This window comes from Corella eumyota, chromosome 7 (assembly GCF_963082875.1).
Source record: "Corella eumyota chromosome 7, kaCorEumy4.1, whole genome shotgun sequence".
In the NCBI taxonomy this organism is placed as follows: Eukaryota; Metazoa; Chordata; class Ascidiacea; order Phlebobranchia; family Corellidae; genus Corella; species Corella eumyota.
Window position 1 is genome coordinate 2,069,545 of NC_137496.1, and position 12,957 is coordinate 2,082,501.

The following is a 12,957-nucleotide window of genomic DNA, read 5'->3' on the forward strand; positions in this document are numbered from 1 at the left end:
CTGTTCTTTGTTTACTAAGCCTCTAGCTCTACGAAATCTAGATAAGCTGAAGAAACTGAACTTAACTTGAAAAAACTTAAAATCAAAGTCTTGAGTTTTATACCAAGTTGCCCTCTCTTGACTGTGCTATGTCCTTTTTGCTTAATATCTCTTGGTAAGCCCTGTTCATCTAAATATTTGAAGCATCTTAACTTGTTTAGGACAGTATTTAGAGGGATGCAGGTACACATTAACAGGGATAACGTGTATCATGGGCTTAGTAATTAAACTTAGATAGATATAAAAAATCTTTGTTACTTACATGGGATTCGTAGTTACTTCTGTACGTTTCCAAATTGGCTAACAATCTCAACGCCAAAGCGCACCATTTCTCAGCTTCGATCACGTGATTAGAGGCAAATAAACGAACTCCAACGTTCCAGCATTCGATCGTGAACCAAAGACAATCAACCTCGGAAAACTGGAATAAAAACAAATTAAATTTGACAATTTTTTAATTGATCACGTTTGAAATTGTTTTCATACATTCATAACTATTTTCGCGAAGCTGTGGAAACGACATTTAACAATGCACTATTATGACGTCATCGATTGATTGTTATAATGGCGTGTCGGGTAATTCACGCGAAAATGCCGAAGGCTATGATAAAAGCTTGTGAAATGTAGTCCATGTTACAACTGTTTCGTACATGTGGGGATATAGCTCAGTGGTAGAGCATTCGACTGCAGATCGAGAGGTCCCTGGTTCAAATCCGGGTGTCCCCTTCTTTTGCTTTTGTCCTCAGAATCAATACAATAACGGTATATAGACGCAATCTTAAGGGCTACCAACATCTGGGGATATAGCTCAGTGGTAGAGCATTCGACTGCAGATCGAGAGGTCCCTGGTTCAAATCCGGGTGTCCCCTTCTTTTGATTTTTTCCCAGATTCAATACAATAACGCTATATAGACGCAATCTTAAGGGCTACCAACATATGGGGATATAGCTCAGTGGTAGAGCATTCGACTGCAGATCGAGAGGTCCCTGGTTCAAATCCGGGTGTCCCCTTATTTTTAATTTTTTAATTAAAAAATTTCTTGATACCTTGTATATGTTATGCTGTTGATAGAATTCATTTAAGTAGGTCCAACTTTCTTCTAACGTTGTAGGATTGGTTGTGGTAGCTTCTTTCAAAGATGTTTCGATCAATTTTCGATGCAAATCACTGTTAAAATATTTAGTAAATGTATTAACACATAAAAAACAAATATATGTATGGGCACTGCCTTATAAAGACTGGGATAAATAAACCCAAGACCTTACTTGTTTGTGACTTGGACCACAGTTTTACGAATTAAAATTTTACCCTCTTTTCTTTATCATTTCTTCTCCTTTGTCTCCTGTTTTAAGTTTTTCAATAGCAAGTTTAATTGCAAGTTTGCATAAACCTGAATGTTGTGCAGGTAAATCCATGCATAAATCTTAAAAACAGAATTTTTATGTTTAATATAAACTGGGGTAATGACTGAAATATGAATTTTAAACCTCACCCGCTATTGTTTCAAATGTCTTTGAATCAGAAAAGGACAACTTCTGAAAATTAACAAAAATTCGCTCCAAATCAGCTGGAATCTTGTTACCGCTAGATGGTGTCAACTTGGCAAGCGCTTCAAACTGATAAAAACCAATCAGCAAAACACCCTTATCGTTTTCTGGTGGATTTTGATCGGTTTGGAATAAAAGTAATCTGGAGCATACATCATGATATAAAGTGACAATGTTAAGCACTTGTTGAAGTTCTAACCGCTGATATAAAAAAGAATAGAAATACAAAAAGGTTAAAAATCCTGCACATTTTGTTCTTACCATTTCCAAAGTTTTCTTTAAGTTTTTTGCGACGGACAATCCACTTGCAGCGCACATCAGCAATCCTGTCTTCTGACGTAACAATATACTTTCGTTTGGAGAGTGAAGTTCCAAGAGCTAAAAAAAACAGCAATTTATAGAAACTGGAAATATTTTTAATTGATTACCTATTTTGGATTTCCCATTGTGGTTTTACGTCATCGATTGATTGTTATAATGGCGTGTCCGGTAATTCACGCGAAAATGCCGGAGGCTATAATGTAAACTTGTGAAATGTAGTCCATGTTATAACTGTTTTCTAGATGTGGGGATATAGCTCAGTGGTAGAGCATTCGACTGCAGATCGAGAGGTCCCTGGTTCAAATCCGGGTGTCCCCTTCTTTTAATTTTCTTGTGATGTAGTACAAAAAACGCTATATAGACAAAAGTTATGGTACATCTTTTATCTGGGGATATAGCTCAGTGGTAGAGCATTCGACTGCAGATCGAGAGGTCCCTGGTTCAAATCCGGGTGTCCCCTTCTTTTTATTTTTTTGCTCATTTAATTTATCTATATTAACTTACGTCTTTATATGAGTAAAATAACCTCTTCATCTTAAAAGGATCTTTTGGATATTGCAAAGCCATATTCCAAGCTAAAACGTGAAACAAACTTGTTGAAAAACATTTATTTTAAAAATATAAAATTCTTGAAATACCGATTTTCATGAACCATGTAACTTCTATGTCTAATTGCTCTTGAGTAATCGTCAAATGTTCTTTTCCTGGCAACGGGATGACGTCACCTGCCTCGGGTATGACTTCACAGTCTATCTTATGTTTAAGTTTTTGCAGCAACTAAAAATTAGGTTAGCTGAAAAGGTTTATAATTAGTTGAAGTGGAAAAATTAAAGATGCGCTGTAAAAATTAAAAATACTTTAGTGGCTTCGGTAACTCCGTCTGCTGCTTTTTTCATGTATCCCTCTTTCGTTGCATTCGAATGGGGATTTCCCTCTTCTGATATCTCCATAACGTCATCTTGCTGGGATTTTTCAGAGGTTACATTCTCCGACTCGTCGGCCATTGACAGATAAAGTCGAATCAGGCATCTGTGTATAAAATTAGGGTTGAAAACTAAATTCGAAATCTTATTGGAAACGTGCTGACGTCAGCATAAATTTACCTGTAAGCCGTTAATTTTGCTTGGTCGTTATTTCCAGACAGCGCAAGATGACGTAGCGTCGCCATGGCAACGTTTCTTTGATTTCTTTCAAAAGCAAACTGTGTAGCCTCACTGACCATGGCCAATCTTGTTTCTTCGATTTCGTCGCTGGGTGATGATGTTGAGCCACTTTCTAGTGTCGATGACGTCATAAGGTCGTCGATAGCTTTAATAGCTTTGCAAAAATTAAAACTTTTATAAATAAGTTATTGGTCTACGAAATTAACCTTTTTTTAATTTTTAACACCTTTTTTTTCTTGACCTTGTATTATAGCAACTTTAAAGGCTGTAAAGTAGGAGAACGCACTGTTTTTTGACATCTCCAAGGCACTGTTTGCTGCCTCTTCTGCCTATATGTATATACAGAAAGTATTAAAGTATTCTAAAGTTGTATACAGGGGTAAATATGTTATTTTTCCTTAAAGTAGTTTGTTTATACCTGTTCATATCGTCCAAGTTTTAATAAACACAACGCTCTATTTCGATGCAATCTTCCAATGTTCGCTGCAGTTTCTTCATTAGTTTTAATCTCATCAAGACTTTTACCAAACACGAATAACCTCATGGAATAATTATACCACGACAAACACCTTTCGAGGTTTTCTAATGCCAAAAAATTTTAATGAAGTTTAAAATAGAAATAGTTTGCTGAAGTAGTTTACCATCTTTAAGAGACTTGCCGCCCTCTTCCCATAACAAAACTTGTAAATTGTTCTTCGACTCTTCGTCCAATTCTTTTAAAATCTCTGTATCTAATAAATTATAACAATATTCAATAACAATAGGGGACTTAGATTAACTCATTAAGTGTATGTAGAATTTTACCGTCTAAGAACTGGTCAGTATATTCGACAGCATCTTGACTGGGGAGTCGTTGTATCGAAGATTGAAGTCGTTGGGCGTGAACTTTACCCACGTGACGTGAACCGGCGAACCGTGACAGCAATTCTTTCAATCCAAGTTCGCAAGACTCGTATCTGCATCATTATCTCAAGTTTGTATATAAATATGATATGTAAACAGATTTTTTTATAGTTTACCTTCCCGTTGTGTTGAGATATTGGCAAGCACTTAACCCAATATCAATGTTTAGCTCTGGGTGACGTAACAGATCTAATAAAACCTTCTTTATTTCATCTTCATTAACTGACATATCCTTTGTTAAGATTTTTAACCTAAAATTAAAAAATTAAAATGTAAAGTTGAAATAAATCATTTGTTATTAATATAAAAGTTGAAGTGTATTTTGACCTACAGAATCTACTATCCTTTTAACACCAAGTATTGAATTACTTCTAAGTATTTGAAATATTCATGTAAACTCTTCGCCAAAACATTAAAAGGGGGGTGTTTATTGTAAGTTTATATGTTTGGTAAGAAAAACAAAGTTTGATATTTTGTCAATTTTTCAAACGATTTTTTTATTTTAACAAAAGCAATTCACAACGTAGGTAAAAACAACAATAGTTAAAAATCAAAATACCACTTACAACATATAAGCTTTACAATACAAAAATAAAAAACAACAATAAAAATACGAATTAATATAAAGACATGATTGGAAAATATATTAAATAAACATAAACATTTTTAACAAGTAAAAAAAACAATTTTATTGGATCAAGTTTTGGTGTTCGATTTCTACTGTCGACCTATCGACCGCCCTAACTTGGCCTTAGTTCTTATCGCTCCTCCCTTCAATCTGTCAATCAAACTGTCTATGGAGTCGGTGTTTCCCCGAACCTGCGATACACTTCGTTGTCGAAAATCGATTTTGATTGGGCGAATCCTTCCTGTAAAAGTCGTTCACGTTCTTGTTCTCTGACCAAATCCTCGTGCGATACTGAAACGGTTTCCGTGAGAAATTTGTATTTTGGGATAAGGTGAACAATCTTCGGAGTTGAAGGCTGACTTTTCGGCATCTTTGTCCTAAAAAACAACGTTGAAATTAACATCAAATATTAAATTAAATTTTAGTTCTTGGAGGTTGAAATTTATTAAGTAAACAAATAAAAATATGTTTTACCTTTTTAGCATCGGTGTGTTTTGAGCGCTTTTTGAATAATTCTTAACTTCTGGGATCGGCAACTGCATTTGCTTTCTTCTTTCAGCCGCTAGTTTATTTCTGTGGTTCCATGAATAAGATCTCGTTCGATTCCCGTTAGAGGTCGCACTCATCGCTCTGCGTCTTGTCATCGCCGGAGAATTATTTGTCGATCCCTGACTCCCAGTTGATTCCGCGTCGGAAGATTTAAAAATGCTATCGAATCCATTAGGTAGCGCCAGAGGGGAGATCGGGGTGTTTTTGTCGAGATCAGTTTCGCCGAGTTCGGTTGCTATGGAGCTCATTACACTCTCGAACGTGGGAGACCCCTCTGGAGGAACATATTCTTCCTCTTCCTCTCCGGGGTTGTTAGCTTCGTTCTTAGATTTTGCGTTTTCTTTTGTTCCTTCTACTAGTCGAGCGATTGGCTTATTAATAGCCTTGTTAGATGGGCTTACTATATCACTGCTGGTACTTTCAATTCTCTGTAAAAATATCAATGTTATTATGAGCATTTAATTGCAAATTGATGTATAATTTTTGGATTTAAATTAGAAATTAATATTTTGTAATTACCTTGTGAGGAATCCCGATTGGATCACTGATTTTTACGTCGCCAGAATTTTCCATTTCGAGCGTGGCAGTTAAAACCATTTGTATGTGGTTATTTGATTGATTTTTTGCAACTTAAGTTTCTTTTCTCACTTATGCTTCACAATAAAAATGCTTTATTTTGCCGCGCAAATGCTTTCTTTAGCTTGATTCAATATTTGGATAACTGAATATACTTCAAATTGATCGAGTGTTAGGATTTTTGATGAAATGCCGATCGACTAAAACTGACTTATTTATATAGCTCAAATTCTCACGTGACGCGCCTTTGTTTTGGTGGCGGTTTCGACCAATCGGAACGCGTAAACAAGTGGTCACGTGACACGTACGTCAGAGATGTAACATTAAACAATGATAACAAAACATTGTCAGTAAAACAAAAGTTTCTCCAGCGTCAAAGCGGTATTTCATATCAAAATAGTTAAACTGTAAACTGAAAAATAATACATCTCTGGTACAACTCTTTGCCTACTCTATGTCCCAAAGAATACCCTTTTTATTGCTGCTAAACTTCCATTTGTTGGTAAAGAGTGAACAGGGCATTGTATATGGTGTCGGTATGCCAAAAGGTTGTAAAGTGACGTAAGTATTGACATAATTCAGAACACACTTGTGTATTGAGTTACTAGCTGATGTAAACTATGGAAACCAATGAAGATGAATAAACATTTTAATGTGAAAACAGTATGAGATATAACATGCAATTTTGGAGTACTTTTTTTGAGTGTTCGACTTTCAAAAAATAAAAAAAAGAATGCATCAAAGTTGATGTGTCATTGCAGAGCACTAAATTACTTAACATCAATTTAAAACTTAAGCTAAACACTAATAGAGTGTATTCAAGCAATTGTAAAAATGTTCAAACCCTGTTTAACTTTCAGACTTTGTTTTTAATAATCGCATACCAATCTTAAACTAAAGCAAAATCGCGTCAAAACTTTTGGTCCATTATTAGAAACAAAGCTAACCTACGTCATTCTGAGTTCTGACGTCATAAAATATGTTGATTAAAGTTTAAGAAAAGCAAAGATGCTTTGTCAAAGCACCAACGCAATAACAACCCTTTGACTTTATTTGTTTTAAAATCAGGGGTTTAAAGGTTCATTTAATGCCATTCGGGCATAAAAGAGTTACCATTTTAAAACAATAGAAAGATTTTGGTTTCTGAGCAAGCGTCAGTACAAGTCCGTAGAAATAATATATCAACGTATTGCCCTAAACAATAACAAAATAAACCGAGCCAATGTCTGGGATTAAATATTATTCAGGTATTTTGACGAGACCTATTTCGCAACTTATGTTGAATTGAAATTATTTGAGAAATATCCTTGAAATGTTGTATTTTATTAAATCCAAAATGACTTGCACATTCTTAAAGGTCAATACCACAAAAAATACCGTCTCAAATAAATTTTACCGACTTAATCAATAAAAAATAATCAGTCATAACACGATAATTAAATATTGACGAAGGTTATATTCAAATACACTTAAGACCAAACAAAAGGACTTATACTAACCTTAGATGTATGCCCAGTGGATGACTCTCATATTTGTTAGCTAACTCGACTGCGTGCAGCGCCTTAGTGACGTCATCTGTTGTATTTTGTTCACAATAAACATGGGCCAACAATCTTAAGGTCTGTGCCTGATTAAACAAAATATAATATATTATTAAAAATTGGGTCAGGAGAAAATATATTCGATGATATTTCTCTAATGTTCAAGTTCATAATATTTTGTCTACCTTGGTAAATATTTTTGTTACTTAAATATCCCTTACCGCCATTTTATCGTTTTTCTTTACCATCTTTTGCCCAATTTTGTAGCTGTAATTTAACCATTTTATTGCAACATCATGGCCATGTTTTTTACCAGCGTTTAAACCAAAGTTGTAAGACTGTGAAGCTAGTTGGGATATTTCTACAGTAAATTCCTTAAAGTGTTTGTTGCCAGTTTCTAAATAGGTTTGATTCGCAGCTAACTCCATGTATTTAAACGCAGATTCGTTGTCGTTAAGCCCAACACCCTTTAAAAAATAACAAATAATATATTTAAGACATGAATTAAAGTTGGTAAATTAATTAAAAATAATTAAAATTTTGATGTATGTAAATACGTACTGATTCAGCCAAAAAGCAAAGGGTTTTGTTATAGTTCTTATTTAAGTTAACAATATCTTTTGCCCGCATAATTTCTGCATCTAAAATGAAAATTGCAATTGTTTTGCCAAAGTAATTAAAGGTTTTTATAACGTTTTAATTTCTATTGAATAATAGGCAATTAATCTTTAAGAATTTTTTTCTTCAAGAAAATCTTTAAGAAAAAAAAAATATGTCAAGAATCATATATCATAACAAATCCACAAACCACCTTGTTGGCTTTCCGAGGTACTTGTAATGTTTTCGATATCTTCTTTACCCGTAAGTAGCACGTTTAACGCTCGTTGCCATTCGTTGACCGCTAACCAACTTTTACCTGTCTTTATTGCCATCTAGCGATAATCAAATTAATAAAAATCAATGTATAAAACAAGTAAAAGAACTAAGGAAAGCAGAAAATTCATTCTACCGTAATTCGTCGGTGTAGATATGTAAGATTTCTTGTGTTTGAGTTGTCTCCGTCATAAGCGCACAAGGGACAACAGATTATGTCGTAACAGAGTTGTCGTAAGGTGGCACATATTCGCTCCTCCAAGTCTTTATTAGTTTGGCGAGCTACCGTAACATTCCATAGACTGATTGTTACTTCTTCAAGCTAAAATAAATAGCACTTAAACTACAATACACAGCATTTTTAGTTTTTTTATCGTTATTTACCTGTTTTGAGAAGAAAGTAAATTTAAATTTGGATGTTGTCGATTCGTCGGACATTGATGACCCTATATTAATCATCCATTGTGATGTAACAGCCTCACTAGCTTGTTGACAACTTTTGATAAGAGCATCGTCTGATAACGACTTGCTTTCCAAAGATTTGGTTATGCCTGCGTACAAATATACCTAAGTATGTTGTACAAAACTGTATATTTAGTGTACATTATCCATGAAGCCTGTAATGACTGGCCACAGCTGTGTGAAAGGCAAAACATTAATGGAATAAGTAAACGAAAATAAGGTGGTGTTCCGATCCATATTTTAAACGAAAATAAGTCATTTTTTAAACTTACAATCGATTGATGCTGCAAACGAAGACATTCTACCTTCTTGGGTCTCCATATTTGCAAAAACTTTCTATTATTTTTCCAATAAACCCCCCTAAAACAATGTTTTTGCAATGCATTAAAAATTAAATGCATGGCGGGAATAAAAATTAAATGCAACGACAGAAACTAATATGACGTCATATTATTATGAACTTTTTTTCAAATTCAATAAATTAGTTGCTTGAGTACATTGCATGCTTTTGCAAGAGTTTTTGTGTTTAGTGTAAAATAAATATATAAGATGGAAGTTATACTTACTTTTTTATACTTGAAAGCAGTTTAAATTGTTGAGTTTAATGCGTTTATGTAACGTTGTGAAGGTTGATATAAAATAATATTATGTTACATAAGCACTGATATTCTCAAACAAGGACAACAATTTATGAAATCACTGTAAAGCTTTTCAAAATTTTCCACGCTTTCGATCATGCTTTAACAGCGTGATAACCGGCATTTTTGTGTGTACAACTTTTAACTTACACAACGATTTAATGTAAATCGTGCACTTAAGTCTTATACAAGTAAATGAATCGAAGTGAAAATAAGGTAAAGCACGTGTTGAGTTGTCATTCAGTAACTGGTTGGAAATGCAGACACAGGAAAGAGTTGTGTGAATTTTCCTCTTTGCTGTCGCATATGCCGGTAAATAGCAATTAGAGACGCGATTTTAAAGTGACAGGTGTATAAAGAAACGTGTGACAAAATTAGCATGACTAAGTAGATAGTTATCCAACTAATCGTAAAAACGTAACCCCATTTTGCAAATCTGACATTGACATTATGGTATTTCAGTCCTTCTATTTATTATAAAATTAAGTACTCATTTAGTGTATTTTATTTTGCAGGGATTTGTATAACGGTATTGTTAATCTGTCTTTCATTTTGCCATTTCATACGTATTAGTTGTTAGAATTACACATAATAATGTCAATTAATATAACAAACGTACTTTTACTGGATAACGTTGATCCTAGTGCAAAAACTATCTTAGAACAAAATGGAATTCAAGCAACTTTAAGTAAAGAAAAGTTTACACCAGACGCTTTAATTAAAGAACTACAGGTATTCTAATAATACACATTTTTAATAAAGATATTTACACTTATAATAAAATGTGTTAAAGTGTACTTAAGTATTTTTATATTTCTGATTTGGACGTTATAACTGGCTTAAACCTAATTATTTAAAATACACAATTTTTGTAATTTTGTTAGAAATATGATGGAATAGTTGTTCGATCAGCAACCAAAGTAACTTCAGAAATAATCGAGGGTTGTCCCAATCTAAAAATCATTGGCCGAGCTGGTACTGGAGTAGATAATGTTGATATTAAATCGGCTACAAGAAATGGAGTGGTAGTAATGAAGTAACTATTTAATTTTCCAAGTCTGTGTATTTTAACTTGTTTTGTTTTAACTATAAATTAATAAATATCAACTTGAGGTCATAAGACTGTATTTCATGTGTTATTTGCATTATGCTTTTTTGTATAGGACTGCAATTACTATGTTATATTTAACTGTGCTTTTATTTATATATAGCTTATATAATTTATTATTTGTTTTAGTACACCTGGAGGTAATACATTAAGTGCAGCAGAACATACTTGTTCATTAATTTGTTCACTAGCTCGAAATATTCCCGCAGCTGATGCCTCAATGAAAGCCGGAAAATGGGACAGAAAACTGGTAATACTAATAAAAAACTTTTATACTTTCATTAAAAAAAATTCCTCATTATAGTCTTACTACCAATTGTTTTGTAGTTTATGGGACATGAGTTGTATGGAAAAACTTTAGGGATTGTTGGCTTGGGAAGAATAGGTAGAGAAGCTGCAATTAGAATGCAATCATTTGGAATGAAGGTAAATTTATTGAAATATTAATATATGTTCTGTAAAGGGTTATACAATAGCCTATAACTTATATAATAAAACTAAATTTTTAATTTGTTGTAATTGACACAAAGTTTTGATTTTTAAGACAATTGGCTTTGATCCTCTAGTATCTAAAGAGGAGGCGGCAGAATACAATATAGAATGGATGGGAGTGGATGAAATTTGGCCAAAAGCTGACTACATTACAGTACATACTCCATTAATTCCTCAAACAAGAGGTAAATGCTTGTTTTTCTTTAGACTTTTGTTGCAATAAAAAACATGCCCATGTTTAATGTTTATTGTATGTTAGGTCTTCTTAGTAAATCCTCATTTGCAAGATGTAAAAAGGGTGTAAGAGTGATTAATTGTGCTCGAGGAGGAATCATTGACGAAAATGACCTCTTGGAGGCACTAGAAAGTGGAGTTTGCGGAGGAGCAGGATTGGATGTTTTTGTTGAAGTAATTTTTTAAATTTATTTTTGATTATTTAAATGTAATACTTTAATTTAAATAGGCTAAATTGCTTTAGCAAGTATTCTAATAATATGTTTGTTATTTTTTAATTTTTTTTTATAATTTAAAGGAGCCAGCAACAAACATGGCATTAGTGAAACATCCAAAAGTTGTTGCTTGTCCACATTTAGGAGCAAGTACAAAGGAGGGTCAAGCAAGATGTGGAAGTGAAATAGCTGAGCAATTTGTGGCTGTGAAAAACGGGAAGAGTTTCGTTGGAGTTGTAAGTTAAAAATGTTCAAATAAATTAAAAAGTTTTTACTTCATGTATTGGCAAAAGTTCCTATTTTTTGTATTGACAATTATTTGTTTATGTATAACATGTGGTATTTACAGCTTAATGCACCTGCTTTGTGCCAAGCTTCTAATGGAGATGTTGGTAGCTGGATATCATGTGTAAGTGGACTTGGTCAAATTATGAGTGCTGTGTTAACTTCAAAACCTGATGAATTGAATTTGGAATCTTATGGTGAGTTTCTACTACTTTAAAGATGATAAATTTGTGAAGTGAGTTTGTAAGTTTTAAATATAATTGCCATTTTTTCACTTTTTGCCATTTTTTCAGGGACTTCCTTTAAAAAGGTAAATGCTTGCTTGAAAGCTGCTGTGTATGCTGGATACTTAAAGACAACAAAATCTTCTGTAAACCTGATAAATGCCACTTCTCTTGGTGCTGATATGGGAATAGAGGTAAAAAACCTGAATCAATATTAAAATTAATATAGCAATATTAATTTTATTAAGCCTGTATCAATTGCATTAATTTGTTTCATACAACAGTATTTTTTCAATCAATTTATTTCAATATTTTATGTGTTTTTATTTTTAAACTTTTTAGGTTAATGTTGCAAACAAAAACAATAGTTGGAAATCATTTGAATCAGCTTGCTCTCTCCAAGCCAAAACTGAATCCTGCACAGTCAAGTAAGTTAAACTAATAAAGTTTGGAATATTCCTTTGGTTTTACTAACTTTTTAAATCTTATGCGTTTTAGATTAACAGGGACAATTATCAATGGGCAAAGTTGTCTCATTGCTGTGAATGATTGTTATTTTTCCAATCCTGTTACTTTAAAGGGAAATTTGTTGATCTATAATGCACCAGCTTCACAACTGTCTCAAATTATCGGTAAAATACTTTATTTGTTTTTTATTATTTTCTAGTATTTAAAAACATAGAATTTATATATTTTTTTATAATTTATGTATAAGTTTCATGTTTTAATTTTTTTATTGATAATAACTTTACTAAAATCTTGCCATTTTTTAAAAAATATGTTATTTTTTAGGGGTCGTTAATGGTGCTGTGGTCACTTCACTTTCTGCAAGTAATGTTGAGAATAATTCCCAATGGGTCGCCGTGACAACCGCAAATCCAGTCAATAAAGAAATTTTAGGCAATTGTTCTGTGTCCAGTATATATGCCACACAAATATAATCACTGTGTTTAATGTCAAAATATGAGCTTTACTGTTATTTGATTTCTTGCTAGACATCGTGCTTTAGTATTATGTTTTTATTATGGGCATTGACGAATGTTTAAGCAAAATAAAATAATATATACACCAACTTAATATTTCTGTTTAATTTTTGTGTAAAATAGGTGAACAAATTTGACAAAAATTAAAGATTTTTGACCCTTACAATCATTTTAC

At 32.9% G+C, this 12,957-nt stretch overlaps 3 protein-coding genes and 5 non-coding genes across 8 annotated transcripts; 6 read left to right on the plus strand and 2 right to left on the minus strand.

Annotated features, from left to right (window-relative positions):
• Positions 1-97: 97 nt before the first annotated feature.
• LOC145759602 (testis-expressed protein 11-like) lies at positions 98-8,924 on the minus strand. Its single transcript, XM_082573450.1, has 22 exons — positions 8,876-8,924; positions 8,773-8,777; positions 8,526-8,708; positions 8,278-8,463; positions 8,077-8,200; positions 7,830-7,909; positions 7,490-7,735; positions 7,227-7,354; positions 4,091-4,225; positions 3,876-4,027; positions 3,700-3,802; positions 3,490-3,640; positions 3,298-3,400; positions 3,012-3,225; positions 2,766-2,937; positions 2,547-2,685; positions 2,413-2,483; positions 1,533-1,965; positions 1,349-1,463; positions 1,087-1,207; positions 302-460; positions 98-169 (listed from the first exon to the last, which is right to left on the minus strand). Exons 1-22 carry the CDS (start codon positions 8,922-8,924, stop codon positions 98-100), a joined length of 3,141 nt encoding a protein of 1,046 aa, XP_082429576.1.
• On the plus strand, positions 694-765 carry Trnac-gca (transfer RNA cysteine (anticodon GCA)). Its single transcript has one exon. It is a non-coding gene; the product is annotated as a tRNA-Cys (tRNA).
• On the plus strand, positions 837-908 carry Trnac-gca (transfer RNA cysteine (anticodon GCA)). The gene has a single exon. It is a non-coding gene; the product is annotated as a tRNA-Cys (tRNA).
• Trnac-gca (transfer RNA cysteine (anticodon GCA)) lies at positions 979-1,050 on the plus strand. Its single transcript has one exon. It is a non-coding gene; the product is annotated as a tRNA-Cys (tRNA).
• Trnac-gca (transfer RNA cysteine (anticodon GCA)) lies at positions 2,155-2,226 on the plus strand. Its single transcript has one exon. It is a non-coding gene; the product is annotated as a tRNA-Cys (tRNA).
• Trnac-gca (transfer RNA cysteine (anticodon GCA)) lies at positions 2,297-2,368 on the plus strand. The gene has a single exon. It is a non-coding gene; the product is annotated as a tRNA-Cys (tRNA).
• LOC145759524 (uncharacterized) lies at positions 4,439-5,905 on the minus strand. The gene is made up of 3 exons (XM_082573364.1): positions 5,671-5,905; positions 5,077-5,579; positions 4,439-4,979 (listed from the first exon to the last, which is right to left on the minus strand). The coding sequence occupies exons 1-3, from the start codon at positions 5,746-5,748 to the stop codon at positions 4,769-4,771; spliced, it is 792 nt and encodes a 263-aa protein (XP_082429490.1). The 5' UTR covers positions 5,749-5,905; the 3' UTR covers positions 4,439-4,768.
• Positions 8,925-9,666: 742 nt separating the features above from the next.
• On the plus strand, positions 9,667-12,888 carry LOC145759154 (D-3-phosphoglycerate dehydrogenase-like). The gene is made up of 12 exons (XM_082572913.1): positions 9,667-9,973; positions 10,126-10,277; positions 10,479-10,599; positions 10,677-10,775; positions 10,894-11,026; positions 11,101-11,249; positions 11,374-11,526; positions 11,640-11,772; positions 11,869-11,993; positions 12,142-12,227; positions 12,298-12,431; positions 12,592-12,888. The coding sequence occupies exons 1-12, from the start codon at positions 9,836-9,838 to the stop codon at positions 12,738-12,740; spliced, it is 1,572 nt and encodes a 523-aa protein (XP_082429039.1). The 5' UTR covers positions 9,667-9,835; the 3' UTR covers positions 12,741-12,888.
• Positions 12,889-12,957: the final 69 nt, after the last annotated feature.